This window comes from Vidua macroura, chromosome 5, assembly GCF_024509145.1.
Source record: "Vidua macroura isolate BioBank_ID:100142 chromosome 5, ASM2450914v1, whole genome shotgun sequence".
NCBI lineage: Eukaryota > Metazoa > Chordata > Aves > Passeriformes > Viduidae > Vidua > Vidua macroura.
The window spans coordinates 21,020,260-21,042,685 of NC_071575.1; the positions used below are offsets into that span (position 1 = coordinate 21,020,260).

A 22,426-nucleotide genomic window follows, 5' to 3' on the forward strand; every position below is an offset into this window, starting at 1 on the left:
AAACAGTAAAGACCAGGCAAGAGACAGCACTAATTCACAGAAAGACAATTTTGGATACACCACATTTTGTGTTTTTTTCTGGTAGCATGGAAGGAGCAGCCAGTGGAAGGTCAGACTCTGAGCCCAGCCTACAGAAGCAGTGTGGTTTAAGAAGGGTAAGTCTGCCCTTGCTCAGTTTCTGTCTATCTGTGAAGACAAGACAATCCAGCCCAGCAGCCAGGGACAGCTCAGCACAGCAGGAGGAGGAAGAGGGGAAAAGCCTCACAGCGAAAGCACTATCTGCTACCAAGAACAATAAATCCAGCACATTCCTTGTGTGGACCTTACTGGACAGACAGGGCTGGTCTGAACACACACAGCAAATCTGCCAGATGCCACCTGCTCCCAGCCCCACCAGACTGCACAGGCAGCAAATTAAAAATCAGATTCACTGCACATACACAGTAACACTGTTTTATGGCCATTTTTCCAGAGTTCCTGAAAATCCAATTAAGAATTTTCCTAGAAATCCAACCAAGAATTTCCTTGACAAATCTGGTGAGCATCCACCACACGAGAGGACAGGTTTATAGTTCAGCAACCAGGACAACAGCAAAAGGAATGAAGCTCTTGGAAAGGAGGCCAAGCATTGCAGCAAATCATCTGGCCTGAGAAAACAGCAGACCGAGGAGGCAGATAAAAGTGCCATGGAAAAGATCAGATGCAAAGAGGAGGGCCAGGGAAGGAAGGAGGGCTTCCCAGCCTGTGAACAACGGTCTGGGGCATGATCCAGTTCATACATGGCCAAAATTGGTTACAACAAAAGCCCTGGAGCCAGCAGTAAGTTTTCCTGCTTTAAAGATGATGACAATGACTGCGGAAGAGGAATCTGACCTGAGGAGGTGTGTGTGAACATCAGGGTTCCCTGCAGTGGGAAGGTGTTAAGGCTGAAGACTATTTCCCTTGGTTTCTGGGTTTGTCAAGAAGCACGGGGCAGTGGAGACTAAGCATATGGCACAGGCATACGGTGTGTTTGGTCTTTAGTGAGGAAAAGGAACCAACTGTCTATTTTTGATGCATTTCTTATAAGAATGAGAAAAAGAACTACTGGAAAATAGTGTTTTAATGTGAACATTAGTCTTCCAATCCTCGGTTGCCTCTTTGATCGGAAGTACCATCATACAAGCTGGAAAGCAACCCATCTTAAGGCTTTCCAAAGCTTTTTCAAGGCAGAGGTGATCTATTTTCTAGGAAAGGCCCCTAATGGGTTGGGTGCTTGGACTTGCTCTCCTTCACTTAAACCTGGCAAGCCTTGGGAACACTGCCTGAGCTGTGTATCATCCTCTCTCAGCAGGAGGAGGCTGCTCAGTGCAGTGCCAGCTCATGGGGTGGCAGCTCTCCACCGAGCCCCAAATTGCAGAAGAGATGGATGGCAGAGAAGGTTTTGGACTGGAACATCTAAGGTGCTGGAATGAGCCCCTCTTTTATGGGCCTGCTAACACCAGCATAGAGCCCAAAGCCAGAGAAGTGGGAGACAAGAAAGGAGAAACAGATGGGAGCAATTTATCCTGGCTGTTCTCATGAGCATCTTCCAGGGAAGAGTGATTAGTCTTATTAACTGATTAAATGATTAATTAACTGATGAACTGAAATTATGGATCAAGGATCAAATGATTGCAAGGCAAGTGTATTTGGAGTACTTTTCCAGGAAGCGACGTATTTCACGTGCCTTTCATGAAAACCAGAGGCCAGGAGGGGAACTGTTTGCAGCAGCAGCAGAGTGTGGGGTCAGCAGGAAAGGACCAGAGGCAAACAGAGCTGTGGGGCCCCAACAGGACACGGGAGATGCAGTGCCTGGTGTGAAGTGGGAAGCGAGACAGACCCGCTCCCTCTCCTAGTAAATGTGACCTGAGACAGGTTGAGAAAGTTGGTTCTGTTCACCCTGGAGAAGAGAAGCTCTCATGGAGATCTCATAGCAACCTTCCAGTATCTGAAGAGGGACTACCAGGAAGCCAGAGAGGAACTCTTCATCAGAAGCTGTACTGACAGGACAAGGACTAATGGCTACAAATTGGAAGAGGGAAATTTAGGCTGCATATTAGAAAGAAATTCTTTACTGTGAGGGTGACAAGACACTGGAACAGGCTGCCCAGGGAAGTTGTGGATGCCTCAACCCTGGCAGTGTTCAAGGCCACGCTGGATAAGGCCTTGGGCAACCTGGTCTAGTGGGAGGTGTCCCTGCCCATGACAAGGGTGTTTGGGACTAGAGGATCTTTAAAGTTCCTTCCAACCCTTAACACTCTATGATTCTAAATATGGCAGAAAATCTCCCCTGCTTAAGACTGGATTTTTTTTTCATAGAATTCTTCTCCTTGCTAAGAAAATGGAGGATTAGATCCACGCCTAGGAGAGTGTTTATCCCACACCAGCCACTCCCTATGCATGCCATCTCCTCCAACCCACACCTATATCCAACTGTGTCACCAGAAAAGGAAATCTGATGGGCTGAGACCAAGCTGCACATCATCTGCCATGTCTGGTAGACAGCAGCAGCACTACATTCTCTTGCATGCACTTCATGCAGGCTCGAGAATGAAGAAGAAGCTGGAAAGCACGGAATTTTGTTTTATCAGTCTATTTCTCTTCATTTGTTCATTCCTAAGCCTATTCCTCTTTTCAGAACTTCTTCCTCTTTTCCTCACCATCTCCTAAGCTGAGTGCCTCTGTGCCCACAAAGCCCATTGTCCAGCTTGGGGGGACAAGGGACAGGCACTTGGAGCTGGCATCCCACTGAGCCACTGCAAGCGACCAGCGAGGCAGTTCCAGCTCTAATGATGTTTGTCTCCAAAAAGGCTGTTTAGGTGAGACAGTTACAAATTGTATTTTATAAACTGTATTTCTATAAGTGGATTTTTTTTTTTTTTTTTTTGGTAGCGGGAAGAGGCACTTTAATAATCCCACTTCTGATTAATGGCAGGGTGTCTTGTCAAAGCAAAGACCGCTGCAGCTTCGGTTCTTTCTCGAGAAGGAAATCACAAGTGGAAAATAAAGAAGAAAATTCACAACCTCTCTGCCTGGAAAATATTGATCTAGACTCTTCCTAGGTAAAAGATACTCAGTAAAATTCTCTAAAGAGTTTTTTGGCCTGTGAGCTGAAGAGATTTGTAAACCAGATCCTGCTCTTTTTAAGGGTAGAGAAAATTTCAATCACTCTGGCATGAGAACATTTGGGATTTAATGATTTATTGTCCTCATTCCCTGAGAAGAAATACTAACCCAATTACAGAGACAGAGACTCGAGGCACTGCTGTATTAAATCACTGGTTCATGGTCTCCTAGAGAGGCTGTAGGGCTGAATCCAACTTCCAGCCCTAGGTCTGCCTTCCAGCAGGTCCAGGGAAGCCATCAGGGACAATGGGAAAGCTCAAATATCACACTGTGAACAGAGCAAGGGCAAGTGCAATTCCCATTCTTCACACATCTTTAATTCTCAAAGTCAAGTGGTTTTTGTAACACCCTCTAAAAACAAAATGTTGGTTGAATGATCATACAACTACAGACTGAAAAGTACCTGATTTTCCACAGCATCATTGCAGTGTTTGGAATACAATTTTATTTTAAGAAGTTGTGTGTGTGAGAAAATTAAGAGGCATACCATTAAGTCACGTTTCCTGTCCTAGCATGTGACTTTATTGACATATTTCTTGTCCAGAGTCCTGTAAGTCTGTTCTCTATCAAAGTCATCTCTTAACCTCTACCTCCATTTTTATCTGGGAAAACAGGAATTTACCAACCACACCTCACAGTAACTCCATCACATGTCTATAAAGCAAATTTTACCAGATGGGAATTGCACATTAATAGTTGAGGATCAATATTCTTCCAATACCTGATTTGTAGAGTAAGTTGGACTCAAGTTTTCCTAAAGGAAAAAAAAAAAGCAAGTCATTGACACCAAAACCATTCCCAACAGGCATTTGCCTAGCATAGGGCTGAACACCTCTGCCAAGAGAAGCTCCACAGTTCCAGAAGTTCAGCCATCATAAGCACTGGAGATGTTTCTGACCTCACCATTGTCTGAGCTGCTGTGCTCTGCTGAGCCTTCAACACACACAGAAAGCCAAGTTTTCTTCCTCTTTATCACATCTGGGTACAAAGTGAATGGGGTTTGTCACAAGTCACCCCCAGCTTTTACATTTAAAAGCCAAACTCAAGCATTTTAATCAACAAGGCAAATTTACACTATCATTAACATCACTCTCCTTCCACTCCCGCATATTTTTCTTTATTAACTGGTGACTATGCAGGAAGGAAGTTTCAGTAAATGACAGTGTTATCCCAAAATAGGTTCTTTCACCCAGTCTGCAAGAGGCCAATCCGCACACATCATCCAGGTATTTGATTTATTTACAGATCTCTATAGAAAGATGGATGTGCTGGATGGCAAATCCACAAAGCCAGCACAACTACCAAAACTTTTCACTCTTTATATATTTTGGCAAACAAAGGCATTAATGACCGTTGACTACAAGTTACCTAGTTATCTTTTGAATTAGTATTACGACTTCTATTGGTTAATGAACCTCTCCCTGCTCACACTAATTAGTCTGTATGCTCAGTCTCTCTCTCCTTTTGAGTCAGTGGTTTCTTGGGTCAGTGGCCACGATCGCCCCCTGCCAGAATTACCTTTTACTCTGTTAGAGCTGATTCAGCACAGTTGCCGAGCTGTCTTTATTAGTTTCTTCCTTACCTTGGGGGTTCTGCCAAATGTCTTTGTGGCCTGTAAATTCTGCATTCTTCGTGACCACTATCTGTGGTACATCCCTCTTCCCAAGCTTTGTTAACCACCCCTGAGGTCACTGAAAAATGCTGATCCCTAAACCTTAACAAGGCAGTTCTACTGTCAAGTAATTAATCTTTCTAACACTTGGACATCACTTGGAGCTTGTTTGTTAGCTCCTGTTTCACAGATTAAACCTCTTTTCTTGTTGGTCAGAGTTGAAAGCACACAACGATCAAACACCAAAGAACACGTTCTCTTAAGAAAACTTTAATAGTTGACATTTTGCGACAACGCTGCCGCTTTACGGCAGCCGCGCTCGTTGCTCGCTTTTCCGGGGCGTTGGCGGTTTTCTGCTTTTACGACAGGGCGCTGCCGTCGCGCGGCGCTGACGCCAAGGGCGCGCCGGAGCTGCGCGCGGCCCTTTCCCCGCCCGCCGCCGCCGCCGCCGCCGGAGCCGCTCCCGGATCCGCCGCTGGATCCGCCGCCATCGGGGCCGCGCCGGGGCCGCGCAGGTGAGGGAGGAGCTGGGGTCGCACCGGAGCCGCTCTCCTGCCGCGCCGGCACCTCCCGCGCGTACCGAGACCCCCCGGCCCCGCCCCGCCGCTCCCGCCGGTTCCGGTGGGGCCGCGTCCCCGCCCCTCCCCGGCACACGCAGCGCCCACCGAGACCCTTCCTTCCTCCCCGGGCCTGGTTGGCGGAGGCGCTTTCCCTTCGCAGTGGCTTGTGCCGAAGCAAGGCTCCAGGTCTCGGTGCCACACCGTGCGGCAGCTGAGGGTTTGAGGGTTTTTTTCATTTTTTCACCTTCAGAAAATTAAAAAATGGCGAAGTTTGTGGCACCCGTGATCCAGGACAACCCCTCCGGCTGGGGCCCGTGTGCTGTGCCCGAGCAGTTCAAGGACATGCCCTACCAGCCCTTCAGCAAAGGAGACCGCCTGGGCAAGGTACCTGTGCCGTGCTGGGCCGTGAGCTCTGGTTCCTTCTGGGCCCCCCTGCACGCTGCCTCCGGTGTTCGCTTTTGTTACCCTGGCTGCTCCTCTGGCACCCTTGGCAGTGCGTCCTAACACACTGTGAACACCTGGCAGGGCTGGCAGGCAGAGGTGGGAGTCAGAAGGATTAGACCTGGAGCATATGTTGTGTTAATACTCACTTTTGACTGTTTATGCTCGTTCTTAGGTGGCCGATTGGACAGGAGCCACGTACCAGGATAAAAGATACACAAGTACGTGTGGTCTGCTGGCTGTTCTGGGGTTTATTTTCTGCAAAGTTTCCTTCCAAGCGTCATTCCTGCTTTCATGTCTCACACCCACCCTGTAATTACCTGCACGCCTGAGCAAGACAGGCAGCTTACTTTAGGAAGCGTGCTTTACCCTTGGGAGAGTTCTGTGGGGCTCTCCCTGTCCTTGGGGTTTACTCTGGGTTTTTGTACTTCCTTACTACCCGGGCTCATAAGGGAGGTTTGGAGGGGGAGAAGACATGCGGGTGTAAGGCAGGAGTCCCAATTGAGATATCGGACTTAGGTGGAGGGAGCGGGGGAGTGAAAGGGGCAAAGCATCAGGGTTTTTTCTTAGGACCTTGGTGCTGAGATGCTTTGTTTTATTTCCAGACAAGTACTCGTCACAGTTTGGCGGCGGAAGCCAATATGCCTATTTCCACGAGGAGGACGAGACCAGCTTCCAGCTGGTGGACACGGCCCGGACGCAGAAAACGGCGTACCAGAGGAACCGCATGAGGTTTGCACAGGTAGCGTGTTCTCGGAGACAGGATCAGAGGGGAGCTTCGGCAGCACAGGATTCTTTCCCAATTGAAGTGTCTTCCTTTTTCTTTCCATCATTTCTGCAGAGGAACCTTCGGAGAGACAAAGACCGTCGGAACATGCTGCAGTTCAGCATGCAGACACTGCCAAAGAGTGCCAAGCAGAAGGAGAGGTGAGGCTGCAGAGACGAGCATACTGAGCTCTGGTTGGAGTGTGTGAACATACTGTTGATGAATTTGCAAACTTATAGTAACAGAATCTGCTGGAGCAAACAGTCAGCAAAGAATTTCAGGATGTTTCGAGTCCAGTGTTCTTCTGGTGTCAGTAGTACTTAAAAGCATGGATTTCAAATTTTTTGCTTGTATTTAGAAAGTAAACGTGGCATTCTAAAGAGAGAATATCCTTTCTAAAAAATGCATTTCAGTCTTCAGGTAAAACTGTATAAAGAGCTGCTCAGAGCAAAGAACAGACTTTTAATGCCTTGGGCATCTTGATCAACAGATGGCTCAACAAATGTTTCAGCAGCTCAGTGCCTGAAAGCAGTGTTCCTCTGGTAGTAGTTTGGAAGTGGAGAAGTGGTTGTGGCAAATAGGAATCATGACTTTTCTCACATTTGTCATTTTAGAGATCGTTTGCGCCTACAAAAGAAGTTTCAGAAGCAGTTTGGAGTGAGGCAGAAGTGGGACCAGAAATCACAGGTAGACAAACTGATGGGCATTGTGCCCCCTCTGATGGTTAGGTTTCTTTGGCTGCACTCACAGGGCAGCTCCTCTTACACAAATCCTGATGTGTCTCCATTTCTGTGTACTTGTCCCATCTCTGGCCGCACAGCAGAAACCTCGTGACTCCTCTGTTGAAGTTCGCAGCGATTGGGAGGTGAAGGAGGAGATGGATTTCCCTCGGCTGATGAAAATGCGCTATCTGGAGGTGTCAGAGCCACAGGACATGTGAGTTCCTAAAACAGCCCCTTGCTTGCTCCTTGAAGTCACTGAACTTGTGGAAAGCAGGAGCTCAAGCGTCTCCTGCCTGGTCCAAATGTTCTTATTGAAGTACAAAAGCCAAGGGGAGGTAACAGAACACCAGCAGGCCCTGTGTCGTTCATGGGTGGTGTTATCTGTAGGAGGGGTATCCAGATGGTCCTCTTATCTTTGCAGAGAGTGCTGTGGAGCCCTAGAGTACTATGACAAAGCCTTCGACCGCATTACAACAAGGAACGAGAAGCTCCTGAGGAGCATTAAGCGCATCTTCCATACCGTCACCACTACGGATGACCCAGTTATCCGAAAGGTATCCACCAGTTGGTAAAACTAAGTGTGTGCTGTTGTTAGAGACCAGCTGTCACCGTCAGACCAAAGGGTAAAAGCAAGAAGCATTAGCTGGTACCGGTATTTTTCTTAGGTGGAGGGCAGAGGTAGACTAATGCAGAGTTAGGAACACTGGCCAAGGAAAAGTTAAAATTCTGGAAGGGCAAGCAGACCAGTACTTCAGCTATGTTGGGAAGAAAACTTATGTCAAGAGACCTGATCTTTGGCCTTGGTTTTGGTGGTGAGGAAGGCTCAGACATTTCTCTCTAGTGACCTGATTTGCAGTGAGAAACTGTGCATTTTCTGACAGAATTAACATTTTGTAGTAGTTTCTTACTTTCCCCTTGTGTGGGTGAGGATGGGCCAGGATTGCTGGGTAGTACCTTACGCTTCACTGGCAGTCGATGTGGTACTCACCAGTTCATGTTTCTCAGTCAGAACAGTAGAAGAAGTCAGTGCTCTTGTTTGCTAGCACTTCTCATCCTGCCTAGGGAAGGGGTATCTGTTCTTGTTGCTGAAACACTTCTCTCCTCCTGTATTCACAGCTGGCCAAGACACAAGGGAATGTGTTTGCCACAGATGCCATCCTGGCCACACTGATGAGCTGCACTCGTTCTGTCTATTCCTGGGACATCATTGTCCAGAGAGTTGGATCCAAGCTTTTCTTTGACAAGAGAGACAACTCAGATTTTGGTGAGGAAAAGTCCTGAAAGGAATTTCTGTTGCAGTAGCTAAAGGGTCTAATTTTCTTCATGCTTGTTTGGGTGTCCACACTGAGCCCCCTGAGCAAGCTTATTACTGCAGTATGTGTTATAGCTGTGTGGGGAACTTCAGTATTGATCTGCTCTGATGTGGTGCTAGAAACTCACTAAAGCTGGCATATTTACTCCCCCAAGTATAACCACTTGCATCTGGTTTTCTTCCCAGACCTCCTGACAGTGAGTGAAACAGCCAATGAACCACCACAGGAAGAGGGCAACTCCTTTAATTCTCCACGCAACCTGGCCATGGAAGCTACCTACATCAATCATAACTTCTCCCAGCAGTGTCTGAGGATGGTATGGTGGAACAGTGATGAGTAGTGGGCTCTGTGTTCCAGAGAGTCTCAAGAAGAGACTTCATTAAGGCTGCTTTAATGCAGCACAGAAGCATTTTAATTGACAGTTGTGTTATACCAGTGGTCTTTCAGTTTTGAAAGAGGTGGGATTATTTCTGGTGAGCAGTGTGACTTTGTTGTAGAGAGGTTTTCACCTTGATTTCACAGAGAAGTCATCCTACTCCCGTTGATGATGTAGACAGGTTTGTCAGTATACTTAATGAAGCCTAAGTACCAGTACAAGTACTGCTTATAGTGCTGTGACTAATGCGGGCATGAGGCTTTCATCAGCTGTCTTAATGTTTTGGTGTTTCTCTACATAAGGGAAATCAGCTACTGTTGCTGTAAAAGAATATTTTTCTAGTAGAGGAATGCCGTCTCCTAACATGCTCTGCTGTTTTCATCTGCAGGGAAAGGAGAAATACAAGTTTCCCAACCCAAACCCCTTTGTGGAGGATGACATGGATAAAAATGAAGTGGCCTCTGTTGCATACAGGTAAGTTGATATTTCTGATGCCCAGGTTTGGCAAGGGGGCAGGATGTCAGTGTGATATGGAGGCAAAATACCTTGGGAGTGTTACTGATATAAGCTTTACCTTGAAAGGGATTCATGGATGACCTCACAGTGAAAAGATAGAGGGGGAAAGGATTTTGCTGAATGCTTATGTGGATCTGGAAGAGAACAAAGGTCAGAAATAACCAGCTGGATTGTTTATTGGCAGGTACCGAAGGTGGAAGCTGGGAGATGATATAGATCTCATTGTCCGCTGTGAACATGATGGAGTGATGACAGGAGCTAATGGAGAAGTGTCATTCATCAACATCAAAACACTGAACGAGTGGGATTCGAGGGTGAGGAAGAAAAGGATCCCCAAGCTAGCTCTAACTGCTTCACTGCTGCCTGACATGCCAGGTACAGCAGGGAAGATGAGACAAACATCTGGTGGTGTTCCCCGGGTGTTACATTCCACTAAGGAGTATAGCTTTGGTGGACAAGCAGTGCTGATGGGATATTCCCCTAAATGTGAGGTAGCTGGCTTGAACCCTCTTGTCTCCCTGGGTGTTCAGCACAGTAGTCAGTCTGTTCTTTATGGTTCTCTTTAGAATTCTTCCTTCACAAACTACTCTTTCTAATCAGTGCCACAAATGTTGAGCAATCCCCGTTGTTTGCATTTCTCCCTTCCCAGTGCAAGAGCTTTCTCTGTAGGCTGCAGTTCACATTCCCTCACATGGTACCATAGGGTAGACAGCTTCCCTGTGTGATGACAAGATGGCTGAAGAGATGGCTGCTGCTGGCTTGTCAGGCTGACCCTGGTTCTGATTCTCCTCTCAGTATTGCAATGGGGTGGACTGGCGCCAGAAGCTGGACTCTCAGAGAGGGGCTGTCATTGCCACGGAGCTGAAGAACAACAGCTACAAACTGGCCCGCTGGACATGCTGTGCACTGCTGGCTGGATCAGAGTATCTTAAACTGGGGTAAGGGGGGCAGTTCACATCTAATAACTTCCAGGTGCATTTTCCATTATTAAACTTTGTGTATGACTGAGTGAAGCATTTACAGAACGAGTAATGCTAAAATCACCCAGTGTTTGAGTGGCCAAGAAAGGAAAGCTTGTGGTGAGTGCACCAGCCTTGGTGTAAGCTGCTTCCTCTCAGCATCCAGCTGTGACTGACCCCACACACGAGGGACAGGTGGTCTGTGTGGGCTCTTAGCCTCTCTGCTGTGGTCACCAACAAGGGAAATAAATACAGTGACTGTGGTGCCTGTCAGGAATCTGATCGAGATTCTCAGTGCCCTGTTACTGAGAAATTAGGTGGTGGGGGGAGATATGGCCGCGTCATTTTTTAAACTGTCAGCTTAAAATCAGTTGAGTACTGTAGGTAATGAACAAGAGGCTTTTTGCTAAGTTCTAGTGGTTCTGCAACCCTCAGTTCCATCCACAGACACAGAATTGGTTCTTTTCCATCTTTTTCCTTCCAAACAACCCAGCTAATCATGCTATTGCTTAATTTTATCTGTGGGGCTAATTCTTCTTTATCTGTTATACCTCTCCATCCAATTTGGGGATTTCCAGGTGCATTGCAGATTGACAGTTTGTAGTCAGGAAATCCTCTTAGCTTTCAGTGTTGGAGTATTAGGATTTTTCAGCCCAGAAAACAAAAATAAGATGATCACGCTGCTTTTCTTGCTGGCGTTCTGCTGTCTGGGTGTAATCTCCTGATAACCTCTGGTTTCTTCTTGCCCTCCTAGGTACGTATCCCGTTACCACGTGAAGGATTCTGCCCGCCACGTGATCCTGGGCACACAGCAGTTCAAGCCAAATGAATTTGCCAGCCAGATTAATCTGAGTATAGAGAACGCCTGGGGCATCCTGCGATGCGTCATTGACATCTGCATGAAGCTGGATGAGGGGAAGTACCTCATCCTCAAGGACCCCAACAAGCAGGTGATCCGCATCTACAGTTTGCCTGATGGCACCTTCAGCTCTGATGAAGATGAGGAGGATGAGGAGGAAGAAGAGGAAGAGGAAGGTTTGTAGCATACTTGGTGTTTTATGCTTTTAAGTGATACACTAGTCTGGATGAAAAGGGGTGATATATGATGAAGACCAGAGCTAAGGATCAGATCTGACCAGTGCAATGGCAGGAGAGGAACGAGGCTGGAGAATGGGTGGTCCCAAGGATGGGACTCTGTTGAAAAGGTGTGGGTGACACTGGGAGTACTCAGCTGGAAGAAAAACAACGCAGAGTTGGAAATGCGGATGTTGTGCCTCTGTACAGGTACTTGATGAGGACTGATTTTAGCAGGAGTTGGGAGGAGGTCCCAGATCCAGAGCACTGTTTGGCAGAACGAAGCCTGCCAAGAAGTCCTTCATTCAGCAGCCCCAAGGTCTGCAGGAGTGGGTGGCTGCTAGTTTCTGTTGGTACTGGGATATTTTTTGACTGCAGTTTTAGAAATGGCAGTGACTATAAGGTGACACATTTAAAACGCGTGGTGACAGAGCGCAGTTGAGGGAACGTGGTGAAGGCTTTTCCGAAGTGACTCTTGAAGCTGAACAATCACTGGTTAGTCTGGATGCAAGTTTTGGAGGATCAGTGGTGCCCAGTGGACAACTGCTACCTTCCCTTTGCTGCCTAAAACCATCTCTGATGCGAGATCTCTGTGTGCTCCACTGACAGTGGAAAACCGTTTATCCTAGACTTCTTGCTTCTGTGATGGGAAAAATATCTCCCGGATTATTTTTAGGCTGTAAACTTATGCTGGCTGCTCTGGATTTTATTATGGAAATGTTAGTTGGGTTGCTGCGTAGTTTGCTCAGGAATGTAAATTGTGTATGACAAGTGTGTGATCGTGGCTGACGGGCAGGTTTGTTGGGAAGCTGGACAGAGGCGAGGAGACAGTTGGAGGTGGGATAAATCTCCCGAAGTGGCAGTTTTGATTTTTTGTGTTCTTTGTGCCATTTCCTTGACAGCGAGGGTTTCATTTTGGGGTTTTCTTCCCCCAGCTGCATTCACTTAGTCTCTTTTTCTCTTTTTCAGAGGAAGAGAGCTGAACCCTGCAACCAGCACCGAGGGGCTGCAGTGCTGGGGCAGCCCTGTAACCGGGGTTGGGCTGTGGCTGTACCTCTGCCCTGGCTGTGCTGCACATCGATCATAAATGAGGGAAAGCGGAATAAAGTTGATTTTGCCGAGTGCCGGCGCTGTTTGTGTGTGTGTGTGTGCCTGGTTCCGCTGCCCCCCGCGGTCAGGGCTCCGTCCCGCGCCTGCCCCTTTAAGGGCCGCCCGCCCCCGGACACGTGGTGCGCGCGCCGCCATGGTGCCGGCGGCGGGAAGCGGCGGTGGCGGCATCACGTGACGCGGGGAGCGCGCCGCCCCCCCTCGCTCGCCCCCGCAGCGGGCGGGAGGCAGCGCCGTGCCCGCCCTGCCCTGCCCGGGCGGTGCGGGAAGGAGGAAGGAGCGGAGCGGGAGGAGCGGAGCGGCGGGAGCTCCATGGTGCAGGTGCGGCCCCGGACGGGCGGCAGCGGCGGCGCGCGTCACGTGCGCCGCGCCTCGTGCGCTGTTTGGCGGGGGCGGGGGCATCGGGGCCGGGACCGTATTGGTGGGGGAGCGAGGGCAGCGCTGGACACCCCATCTCCCATTGGCTGGGGGGGGCTTCCGCCGCCCGTCCCTATTGGCTGGTGGGGCGCAGACGCGCCCGCGACCAGCAGTCCACAGGTGCTGCCCCACCTTGCCACCTGTGTGCTGTGGCGGGGGGCACTGTGCGCCCATTGGCTAGAAGGCCCGGGACTCCTGCTGCTGTTGGCCAGCGGGGAGCAGGGCCCCGCCCCAACACCCCACCCTGTGTGGGTCATGGCGGTCGGGTCTGGGCGGCGGTGGGCGAGGGCTGGTGGGGTTGGGGGTCTCCTGTGGGGAGGCTGCAGCCCTCGGGGTGACGCCTCCCGGTCATCTTGCCTCCAGAGCCGGCTGCGCCAGTCCCGCCATGGCCCCGGCGGTCTGCGGGACGCTCTTGGGGCTAGCCCTTTACGCCTGCAGCCTGTGCGCCGTGAGTGGTGCCACGTTCCTCTACCACGACTACTGCGTCATCGGGGCCGGCCCCGCAGGCTTGCAGGCGGCCTATTTCCTCCAGCAAGCCGGCCGGGACTACATCGTCTTTGAGCGGAGCCATGCTCCCGGCAGCTTCTTCGCGCTCTACCCCCGGCACCGCAAACTCATCAGCATCAACAAGCAGTACACGGGCAAGTCCAACAGCGAGTTCAACCTCCGCCATGACTGGAATTCGCTTCTCAGCCACGACCGGCGGCTGCTTTTCCGACGCTACTCTCGCGACTTCTTCCCCAACGCTGACACGATGGTGCGTTACCTGGAGGACTTTGCTTCCCTGCTGAAGCTGCGGGTTCAGTACAACACAGCCATCATCCATGTGACATTGGAGAAGAATGAGCAGGCCTGGAACGGCCATTACTTTCTCCTGACCGATCAAGACAGGAAGAACTACAGGTGCAGGTAATGGGCAAACCTAGGGCTTGACATGCAGCTCAGAGCTTTGCCCTGTTGAGGCAACAGTATCTCCGAGGACAGAGATTTCACAGCCTCTTACAGCCTTAATCACCATCAGAGGCGGAAAACATTTTGTAGGGATTGGCAGGTGGATGGGTGGAATAACTGCTCCTGGGAAGGCATTGCCTTTCACAAGCAGTGTTTTGCTTTGGGCAGCTGAGGAGGTTGGGAGGGCAGACACAAATTGGCTGCCATGGCCGTCACTGCAGCGTGTGTCCTTGATAGGTATGCTTGAAATCGCTTTTGTTTTATCACTAGATAATTGCTGTCTGTGAAAAAAGTAACTCGGTTGTACTCACAGCCAACACTGCCTTTATTGCAAACTGGACTGAGTCGGTGCAGTGACATCTTGCTCCCGTTTTCCCGCATGTGCTCAGCGTTGTGTCCCAGACAAGTGAAGCCCTTGTTTGGCACAGAGCTGGAACGGGGCGGGGGAAGCAGAGGAAAGTGGGTTTTTTGTGGGGGGAGGGGCAGGGACTGTGAGAAAGTCAGGGCTTTCTCCAGGCTGCTGGGTCGCTGAATTCCCCTTCCACTCGTCCTATTTACATGTGTGTATCCCGAACCACCACTGAGCTCCATTCCTAAAAACCTCAAAGTTACTCGTGTGAACATACGGAGTATATTTCTCACCTCTCCTGAGAACCTCAGCTCTACGACAGCAGGTCGTGCTGGCTGTCACTTGCCGGTGTGCTGCTGGCAGGCTCTGAGAGGACAGAAGGCAATCCCCGGACACCCACGTCTCGGGACGCTGTGTAAGCAAGGCTGGGACAGCAGGCAGTGCTGCTTGCCTCAGCCGCCTGGTGCTTCTGTCTAAGTCACAAAAACTTCCTCACGATTCAAGTAAAAGCTCTTTTGGAGTGATATAAAAAGATCACTGTAGTTATTTTTGGTGTTAACAATTAGTGATGTTGCTAGCATGTTTTTATGACTGGCAGTTACATTTCAAAGTATCGAAACTATTTCCTATCTATCTTAAAAATTACTTCTGCTCTGCCAAATGTCAACTCAAATTTTAAATCAAAGTCATTTTTATGCAACATATAATCAACCTGTGATACTGTCAGCGAGTTCATCTGAGTAGAAGTTGCATTCACGAACAGGCGAGGGAGATGCATATATACAGCACCCACACTGACTGTTGCTATATATAACAGTGTTCCTAGTTGTCCTGAGGATAGGGAAGAGAGGAGCAGGTCACTAGTTGAAGCTAGGTAGAGGTTTCTTTTGAAACCATGGCCTGTGCAGCTGGTCCAGTGTCACTGTGGGGGGTCACATTTGCAGTCACCTTCCACAGCAGGAGGAGGGAGGGGGAAAGAATGAGGAGATGGAGCTCCTTTCCTGAAATTCCTGCATTTCCTTGTGCTATCCCTGTTTTTGCAGCTCTTTGTTGATTGCTGCAGGGACGTGGGTTCCCAATGTGGTAAACTTTCCTGGCTCAGAGTATGTTGAGGGTTACGAGACTGTGTCCATCAACCCAGAGGACTTCACTGGCCAAACCGTGTTGATCTTGGGCCGAGGGAACTCGGCCTTCGAGACAGCGGAGAACATCCTGGGTGTCACAAATTTCATCCACATGGTGAGCCGGTCCCGCGTGCGCCTCTCTTGGGCCACCCACTACGTCGGGGATCTGAGGTAAGGAACTGCTCCTATTCCTGTTTCTAACGCAGCTGGAATACAAACAAGGAGAATCACCTCTTTCCCAGGTGACAGGCTGGACTGGTGCTGTTGTCATGGGGACCGCAGGGGAAATACAGGGCTTTCTATAGGACCGTGGTTTAAAGCAATCCAGGTTGCAGTTGCAGAACACAGAGGCTTGCTGAGAGCTTTTTAGGACCTGTGTGAAATAGAAACATGTCCGCTTGGAAACTATAATCTTTAAAATGTACTGGCTCTCAAGTTATTCCCTTGCTTCCAGTCACAGAGGAAAGTTAAGAGGCTGGTTGCATCCTGCAAGGACAGCAAGGTTGTGTTCCTTGTGCTGTTCCTGTGAGCCCTGAGACTCTGGGGATAACCCTTACACTGAAGAGGAGTTGGGATGCCTGATAAATGATCCCATTTTCAGCAGCTAAGACAACTTCCCTCCTTTACATTCTTGTACTTTCCATAGAGCAATTAACAACGGCCTGCTGGACACCTACCAGCTGAAGTCTCTGGATGGGCTTCTGGAGGGTGACCTGGAAGATCTGGCTATCGTTAAGGACAAAAAGGGAAAGCTGCACATCACACTGCGGTTCTACTTGGAGAACAGGAACATCAGCGCAGGCATCGACTCCATCACCCTCCCTCAGGATGAACTGGACAATTTTGCCACCCGCGCACCTTATGACCGTGTCATCCGCTGCCTGGGCTGGAAGTTTGACTTCTCTATCTATAATAGGTGAGGGAGAACCAGGATCTCCATGAAAAAAGGTATTTAGGCTGAAGGGCCTGAGTAGGGAGGAAAGGGAAGAGCAGGTCTTCTCCTGGCAGCATTGTTTAGACCTCTGTGTGCTCTGAGCTGCTTGGTGTTGCACAGTCCTTTTTTTATCCTGCAAGTAAGGCTGTGTCCCAGTGAGAATGTGTGTCACTGCCCTCTGACCAACAGGCTTTAAGGCTGTGCAGATGGGAGCAATGAGACCTGAGTGACACAGAAAAGCTTGTACCTTTAGAACTTAACATCCTGACCTGCCAGATCACATGGACAAGGCTAGCAGTGTTTGGGTTTTTTGCTGAAATGAGGATGATAAAGGTGCAGACTGCTACAAAAAGGTTGTGTCTGGGAAAAAAAAATTCCCTGAGGATGTAACCTTCATTCCACCTTGGTACATCCTGCAGTTGAAAATGATATTGCTAACTTGTAACATTATTGCTAAATGATTTGCTAACTGTCTTCCAAAATTAATTGTTAATGGCTTAGTTGAGAATTAGATGTTGTCCAGGGCTATCTTGAGATCAACACCCTTATCTTCCAAAGATCCTCATTTTAGTTATAAATGCCACTGACAGCAGCAGGGGTATGAAGCAGAATCTTGCAGTGGCTGCGATATAATGTGTAAACCCTTATTATTTTTCTACTCCTGTCCTTCCTGCTCTTCTCTTTTGCGTATCAGATCCCTGAGAATGATGCCGGGAAAAGGGAATATTAAGAAGTATCCTCAAATCAAACCCAGCTACGAGTCTAGAAGCACTCAGGGGCTTTTTGTTCTTGGCACTGCTAGCCATTCAGTTGACTACAGGAAATCTGCTGGGGGCTTCATCCATGGATTCCGGTATACAAGTGAGTACTGGGGTGTACAGAGGGCAGAGGTGGAAATCGATCCTCCCTTCGAAGGAACAATCCATAGCTTACTGCTGGAAATAGAATGCCCTTAGTTTGTTCTGGCAATAAAAAGGACAAAACACAGTCAAGCTGCAGCTGCATCATCTGAAGTGGAGGAGAAGTGACTTGGGGTCATATATGAAGTTTTTGGTTGTCTGTCTTTGTTTTGTCTTGTGTCTCTCTTGCCTGCTGTCTGTTATTTATGTAACACAATAGATTTCTTCCTGCCAGACGCTCTGCCTCGTGACAGGCTGTGGGTGAGAGGTCTGTGCTGTGGAGTTAAAACCCAGCAGTTGTGGGCAGTAGAGAGAATTTCCTTCTTTATGTGTGTGTGCCCATCCTTATCATTAAAGGACTGCTGAAAAGTAATGAACTATCCCCAAGGACCCCCCTGCCCCCTCCCCTACCACTTAGCATCACATCAGCTTTCTGAGGGCATCTCCACTGCAGTTACCAGCAATTGGGGTGGGAGATCCTGAGCATGGAAGAGCTGTAAAGACTGTTTATTGAGTCCTGCTGCAGCACAGAGATTTGATGTCTTAAAGGATAAGCTTGTGTTGTTAAATAAGCTGTCTTCGTTTTTCTCCATGTCTTAGCTCGGGCAGTCCATCGCCTATTGGAAAACCGTCACCATGGTGTCCCCTGGCCATCCACAGTCTACCCTATTACACAGCTGACCAATTCCATCATCAAGAGGGTGAATGAGGCCTCAGGCCTCTACCAGATGTTCAGTGTCCTGGCTGACATCATACTGCTGAGAGAGTGAGTGAGTGAGTAATTATTCCCAGCACTGTGGTCCATAATTTCATTTCTGTTTCTTTACCATTGCCTCCCATGTTGCCGCCACACCAATTGTGCTGTTCCTGCCTAAGGAAGTTACCATCGCATAGGCAGCCACCCCAAATCTGTACTACTGCTGCAACTGGTGCCCAATTGTGCAGACTGTTTCTCCCTCTTAAAGGGCTGAAATGGTCCAGACCTTCCCTCTAGGCTCAGAGGCGTAGTATACGCTTTTACTGACCCCAATCCCATTATGGGATTTTAGAATCCCATAATCTAGGAAAACAGTGGTGTCTTGTAACAGTATCTGCAGCCTTTATAAGCTCTGCATCAAGTCCAGCTCAGATTTGTAGTGACCAAACAAAATTACTATCTGATGACTTTTTGGCTTTAGCCTTGACCAGCTGAGGGTGGGTTGGATCCCAGCTGGCTTTCTCTGGTGGAAAATTCCAGTGGTACGTTTTCAATTCTCAGGAATGCCACAGCATTTGAATACCTGGAAGAGTACCCTATTGGAGTCCTGGCTGAGCTGGAAATGCAGACGGGAAGAAAGGCTCGCAATGGGCTCTTTGTCATCATCATGGAATATGGGAGGAATTTCTCTGGCGCTGACAAGGATGTCTTCTACTACAACCGTGCTGTGGGAGAGGCGCAGCATGCCTGGCAGTCCAACTTTTTACACCCTGTTATTTACTATTACAAACACCTCCCAACAGGTAAGCTTTCCTGCTAGTTATGTGACACAACCAAAACAAAGAGGGATAAATCAGAGCCAGAGTGGGGGTGGTACCTGAAAGCACTATTCCCCCTTCCTGAGAGACACCTCCCACCACTGTATGAGCTGAAAAGGAAGCTGAGAGTTGGCAAGAAAGTTCCATCTGTAGGACCAATATAGGGGATGGGGGTTTGTACCAGAGACCTCACATTTGAAAATAGGAACAAACAGGCGTGCTGGAAATTTCCCCATGCCCAAAAAGAAGAACAGTTCTTCCTTTTGGCTGGCACCTTAGGTGTATTTTGCAGAGCCTGACAGATGAGGGTGGTGTTGTTTGGCCATCTTGCTGCCATGTGAAAGCTGCTCTCTGGCAGGCCCAGGTCTGAGAGGTCTCACAGACGTAGAGGCAGCCAAAGGCAAGGGTTTGAAGAGGAGTGTTCTATCCAGCAGCAAACAGGCTCAGAGTAGACTTCCTTGGGAAATGAGTGTGTTGAAATCTTCATCTCCAGAAACCCAGGGTCAGGGTCCAGCTTGCCTTCTCAGAAATAAGCATGATGGGTAGCAGCATTAAATGCAACACAGCCCATCTGGCAGTCCCTGCCCAGGGGGAATAGGAGTGAAATGACAGGAATGCTACAGGCAGGGACAGAGAGCAGCTGTGCAGTGGCAGGCTGTTGAGGACAGAGGTAGCAGAGGAGATTGCAAATGAAAGTAACGGATTAAAAGGTCAGGACAAAAGCGGAAACAGCTGTCACAGCTGCTTTCCACTCCCCAAGCTCTTTTTAATGCCATTTTGCTTCTAAGAGACTCCCTTAATGTTCCCTTGGCAGAGCGTGAGATGAGAGTCCGTCCCCCCGACTGGCCTCTGCCCCGGCCAAATGCCATCCATCACATTGTGGAGGACTTTCTGACAGACTGGACAGCCCCGAATGCTCACATCCTGCCACTGAGGCGGTTTCTGGAGAACTGCCTCAGCACCGACCTGCGCAATTTCTTTGCAGGTAATTTGTGCACAGGGTCGAAGTGGCAGGAAGAGGAGGAGCAATGTGAGGAACAAGTGACAGGAGTGATCTCTTCTGCAAATAGCTGAGATCTCCCTGTGGTGAGCTGCTTGTCTCACTGTCAGTCACACCTCCTCAGTGCACTCAGCAGATGGTACAAGGTGCTGTTCTGTGTGTATGTTCCCAAAGAGTCCTTGCTCTTGTTCACCATTAGAAGAAGACTGGCCCAGGCATGCCAGGATTTAGAGAAAGGCATATAAGGTTGGGTTCAATCCCTTTTCTAGCTGCAGCTTTCCTTTCTTCTTCATTATCTGAACATTTCTTTGTGCCATTGTGTATTAAATCTCACGTACTGGTGATTGGATTACTTTCCCATGGGAAATGGGAGTGCTGTGAGGTGAGAGGTGAAGAGCCTCTGCTGCCTCCCTTCCTGATCTTAAGACTGATGTGGGACCCTCCTGCAGGAAGCCCATGTGGCACACAGAGGGAAGCCATCTTGTAGCACAAAGAAGATGCCAGATGGATGCAAGCTCAAATCCAGCTCCTTTTTCTCTCAGTGTGCAGACTGGGGATCCCTCTCTGCATCTCCTGAGCTCTGCAGAATTATGTCAATTACTGTGCTGCTATCTGGGGCAGGGTACCGGGTGGGAAACTCCAGCCGTCTTCCCTCATCCTCTCTGCCTTTTGTTTTGAGCAAGTCCTTGATAGTTTATGGGAGTATTTCCCTACAGGGTATCTCTGCTGACTCTTAAGTTTTGATCCTTTCTCTTGCAGAATCCTGTTTCCTGTTTGCCTTCACCCATCAGAAGCTGCCTCCCTCCTGCCAGCAGGGATACATTCAAATGCAGGGACTGGTGGGGAGCCAGGAGCTCCGGCACCACGCAGTACAGGCTGGGCTGCTCCAGGATTACACTCACACAGACTTCTTGGGTGACAGACCCCCTGACAGCCACGATGGGTCACAGGAGCAGTTGATAAGAGATCATGGGATACCAGTTCATCCTCTGCAGCATCTTGTTCATGCCAAGGATGAGCTTTAACCTTTCTTGCTCCACACTGAAATCCATAGGTGCTCTTGTGACAGTACTGTAACAGAGATCCACGGCAGGATCCTGCCCTTTCCAGCATCCCATTTCCATCCCCATGCCTCCCACTGATCGTGAGTTGCCAAAGACCTGCTCAGATCTTGCTGTTACAAAGAGGACCAACATACTCTGAAGGATTGAGGGACCAAAACCCAGTGATGCTGAGGTTCTCATGTTGTCCTTGCAGAGTTCAGAGTTGCCTGAAGATGATGTTGGTGTTTATCTCACTGACCAGTATTTGCAGTGACAGACGGAAGCCACAGAAGTGAGCACAGGAATGTCTGGAAAGCTTCGGATGTCATGTCGCCCTTCAGAGGTGGCCTGCTCACACCCTGTGGCTCTCTGGTCTCTGGATGCTGTACGCTGTGTATACTTGAAGATTTGTTTCTGCATTGAATCCTGAAGTGGTACTGCAGGCAAACTTCCTGGTACTTTTCCTGCATTTGAGTTAGGGCGATTGTGTAGCTTGAGTGGGGAAAGATGATTTTTTTAGTTACTGTATAGGTCAGATAATTTATAATTTCCCAGAGAACACTACAAGGGACTCTTTCCTCCACAACAGATGAGTAGCTTGCTTGGAATGCCTGGGACACAGAGAGAGTTTGGCTCTGCTGTCCTCATATTTTTCTTCTCCCACACCAAGCAGCCTAGAAGGTTAGCCCGTCTTTTATAAAGCATGACCAATATTTCTCCTATTTGCACTATGTCCCATCAAGAAAGTTTGATGTTGTTAAAATGCTCTTTCTCTGTTTTATTCCCCTACAGTCACCCTGAGATTCTAAAGGGACTGACAGGGAGGTTGTCTGCACTTTACTGCTCCCCTTGTCAGCCACATACACTTGCCCTGTGGACTCTTTCCATGGGCCTGGAGTTGCAAAGCAAGAGCAGTTTTGAGCTTGACCTCATGATGTCCCTGTGATTTCTAGGAAATACAGGAGGGGTGACAAAAGGATTTTATCTCCACATGTTTTTCAACCCTCTAACTTCTTAAAAAATGCACGCTATTGCTTCCAAACTGAGGGGGGGCTGTACCTTACATGTACCTAAAGTTCTCCCAATCCTTTGAATACAGCTGTTTCCCTAAAATTCCAGTTCCTTGGAGAGGCAGGGGAGCAGAAGAGGTCAAAGAAGTGACAGAGGAGTTCCTGCTCTCTTTGAGAATGCTGGGCTATGCAAGCAATGCTGCTGCTGGAAGACAGTGCCTGTTCACATGCAGCTGGAGAGGGTGGCATGGGCCACGCTGGTCTGTGGTCACCCCTGAGTGTAGGGGGTGCAGGTTGATACCGGTGCCCTGCCCGGGTGGGTGCGTTGTGGAACGGAGTTAATTGCTGTCTGGGGGACTGTAGAGCTGTGCGCTTCCCGGAAAGCTTAAAGAAGCAGGTGAAGCACGCGGCCCTTTGCCTAGCCTCAAGCCGAAGAGAGCCGCCACCCGGAGGGACCGGCACCGGCACCGGGGCCGCCGGGCCCCGCCACGTGCGGAGGGCGCGCCACGGCTCCTGCTGCGCTCGCTGCGCCCATTGGAGCGCTCCGCCGCCAATCAGCAGCCAGGGTTGGCCCCGCGTGACATCCCACAA

The 22,426-nt window shown here is 49.2% G+C and overlaps 2 protein-coding genes across 5 annotated transcripts; both read left to right on the plus strand.

The window, feature by feature from the left end:
* The first annotated feature begins 5,158 nt into the window (after positions 1–5,158).
* Positions 5,159–12,610, plus strand: EIF3D (eukaryotic translation initiation factor 3 subunit D). Of its 4 annotated transcripts, none has more exons than XM_053978290.1 (15): positions 5,162–5,274; positions 5,570–5,703; positions 5,936–5,981; positions 6,366–6,502; positions 6,602–6,687; positions 7,141–7,213; positions 7,347–7,462; positions 7,670–7,802; positions 8,365–8,512; positions 8,747–8,877; positions 9,326–9,411; positions 9,638–9,767; positions 10,249–10,391; positions 11,167–11,447; positions 12,456–12,610. In XM_053978290.1, the coding sequence occupies exons 2-15, from the start codon at positions 5,581–5,583 to the stop codon at positions 12,467–12,469; spliced, it is 1,647 nt and encodes a 548-aa protein (XP_053834265.1). In that variant the 5' UTR covers positions 5,162–5,274; positions 5,570–5,580; the 3' UTR covers positions 12,470–12,610. The 4 variants fall into 4 exon arrangements, with proteins under 4 accessions (XP_053834268.1, XP_053834265.1, XP_053834267.1 ...); XM_053978292.1 differs by having other exon boundaries at positions 7,350–7,462; XM_053978293.1 differs by lacking the exon at positions 12,456–12,610 and having other exon boundaries at positions 5,159–5,274; positions 9,638–9,828; positions 11,167–11,255.
* A 210-nt stretch (positions 12,611–12,820) lies between these two features.
* Positions 12,821–22,426, plus strand: FOXRED2 (FAD dependent oxidoreductase domain containing 2). The gene is made up of 9 exons (XM_053977388.1): positions 12,821–12,914; positions 13,374–13,919; positions 15,354–15,605; positions 16,081–16,350; positions 17,063–17,229; positions 17,868–18,033; positions 18,526–18,767; positions 19,597–19,767; positions 20,542–22,426. Exons 2-9 carry the CDS (start codon positions 13,396–13,398, stop codon positions 20,805–20,807), a joined length of 2,058 nt encoding a protein of 685 aa, XP_053833363.1. The 5' UTR covers positions 12,821–12,914; positions 13,374–13,395; the 3' UTR covers positions 20,808–22,426.

What these genes read in the sequence shown, in the direction of transcription:
- EIF3D (XM_053978290.1), top strand. Translation starts at nt 5,581, where the DNA reads ATGGCGAAGTTTGTGGCACCCGTGATCCAGGACAACCCCTCCGGCTGG. An exon ending in AAGGAGACCGCCTGGGCAAG is followed by an intron (nt 5,704 to 5,935) that starts GTACCTGTGCCG and finishes GCTCGTTCTTAG; the next exon opens with GTGGCCGATTGGACAGGAGC. An exon ending in AGTGCCAAGCAGAAGGAGAG is followed by an intron (nt 6,688 to 7,140) that starts GTGAGGCTGCAG and finishes TTGTCATTTTAG; the next exon opens with AGATCGTTTGCGCCTACAAA.
- FOXRED2 (XM_053977388.1), top strand. Translation starts at nt 13,396, where the DNA reads ATGGCCCCGGCGGTCTGCGGGACGCTCTTGGGGCTAGCCCTTTACGCC. An exon ending in GACTTCTCTATCTATAATAG is followed by an intron (nt 16,351 to 17,062) that starts GTGAGGGAGAAC and finishes TTTGCGTATCAG; the next exon opens with ATCCCTGAGAATGATGCCGG. An exon ending in CCATGGATTCCGGTATACAA is followed by an intron (nt 17,230 to 17,867) that starts GTGAGTACTGGG and finishes TCCATGTCTTAG; the next exon opens with CTCGGGCAGTCCATCGCCTA.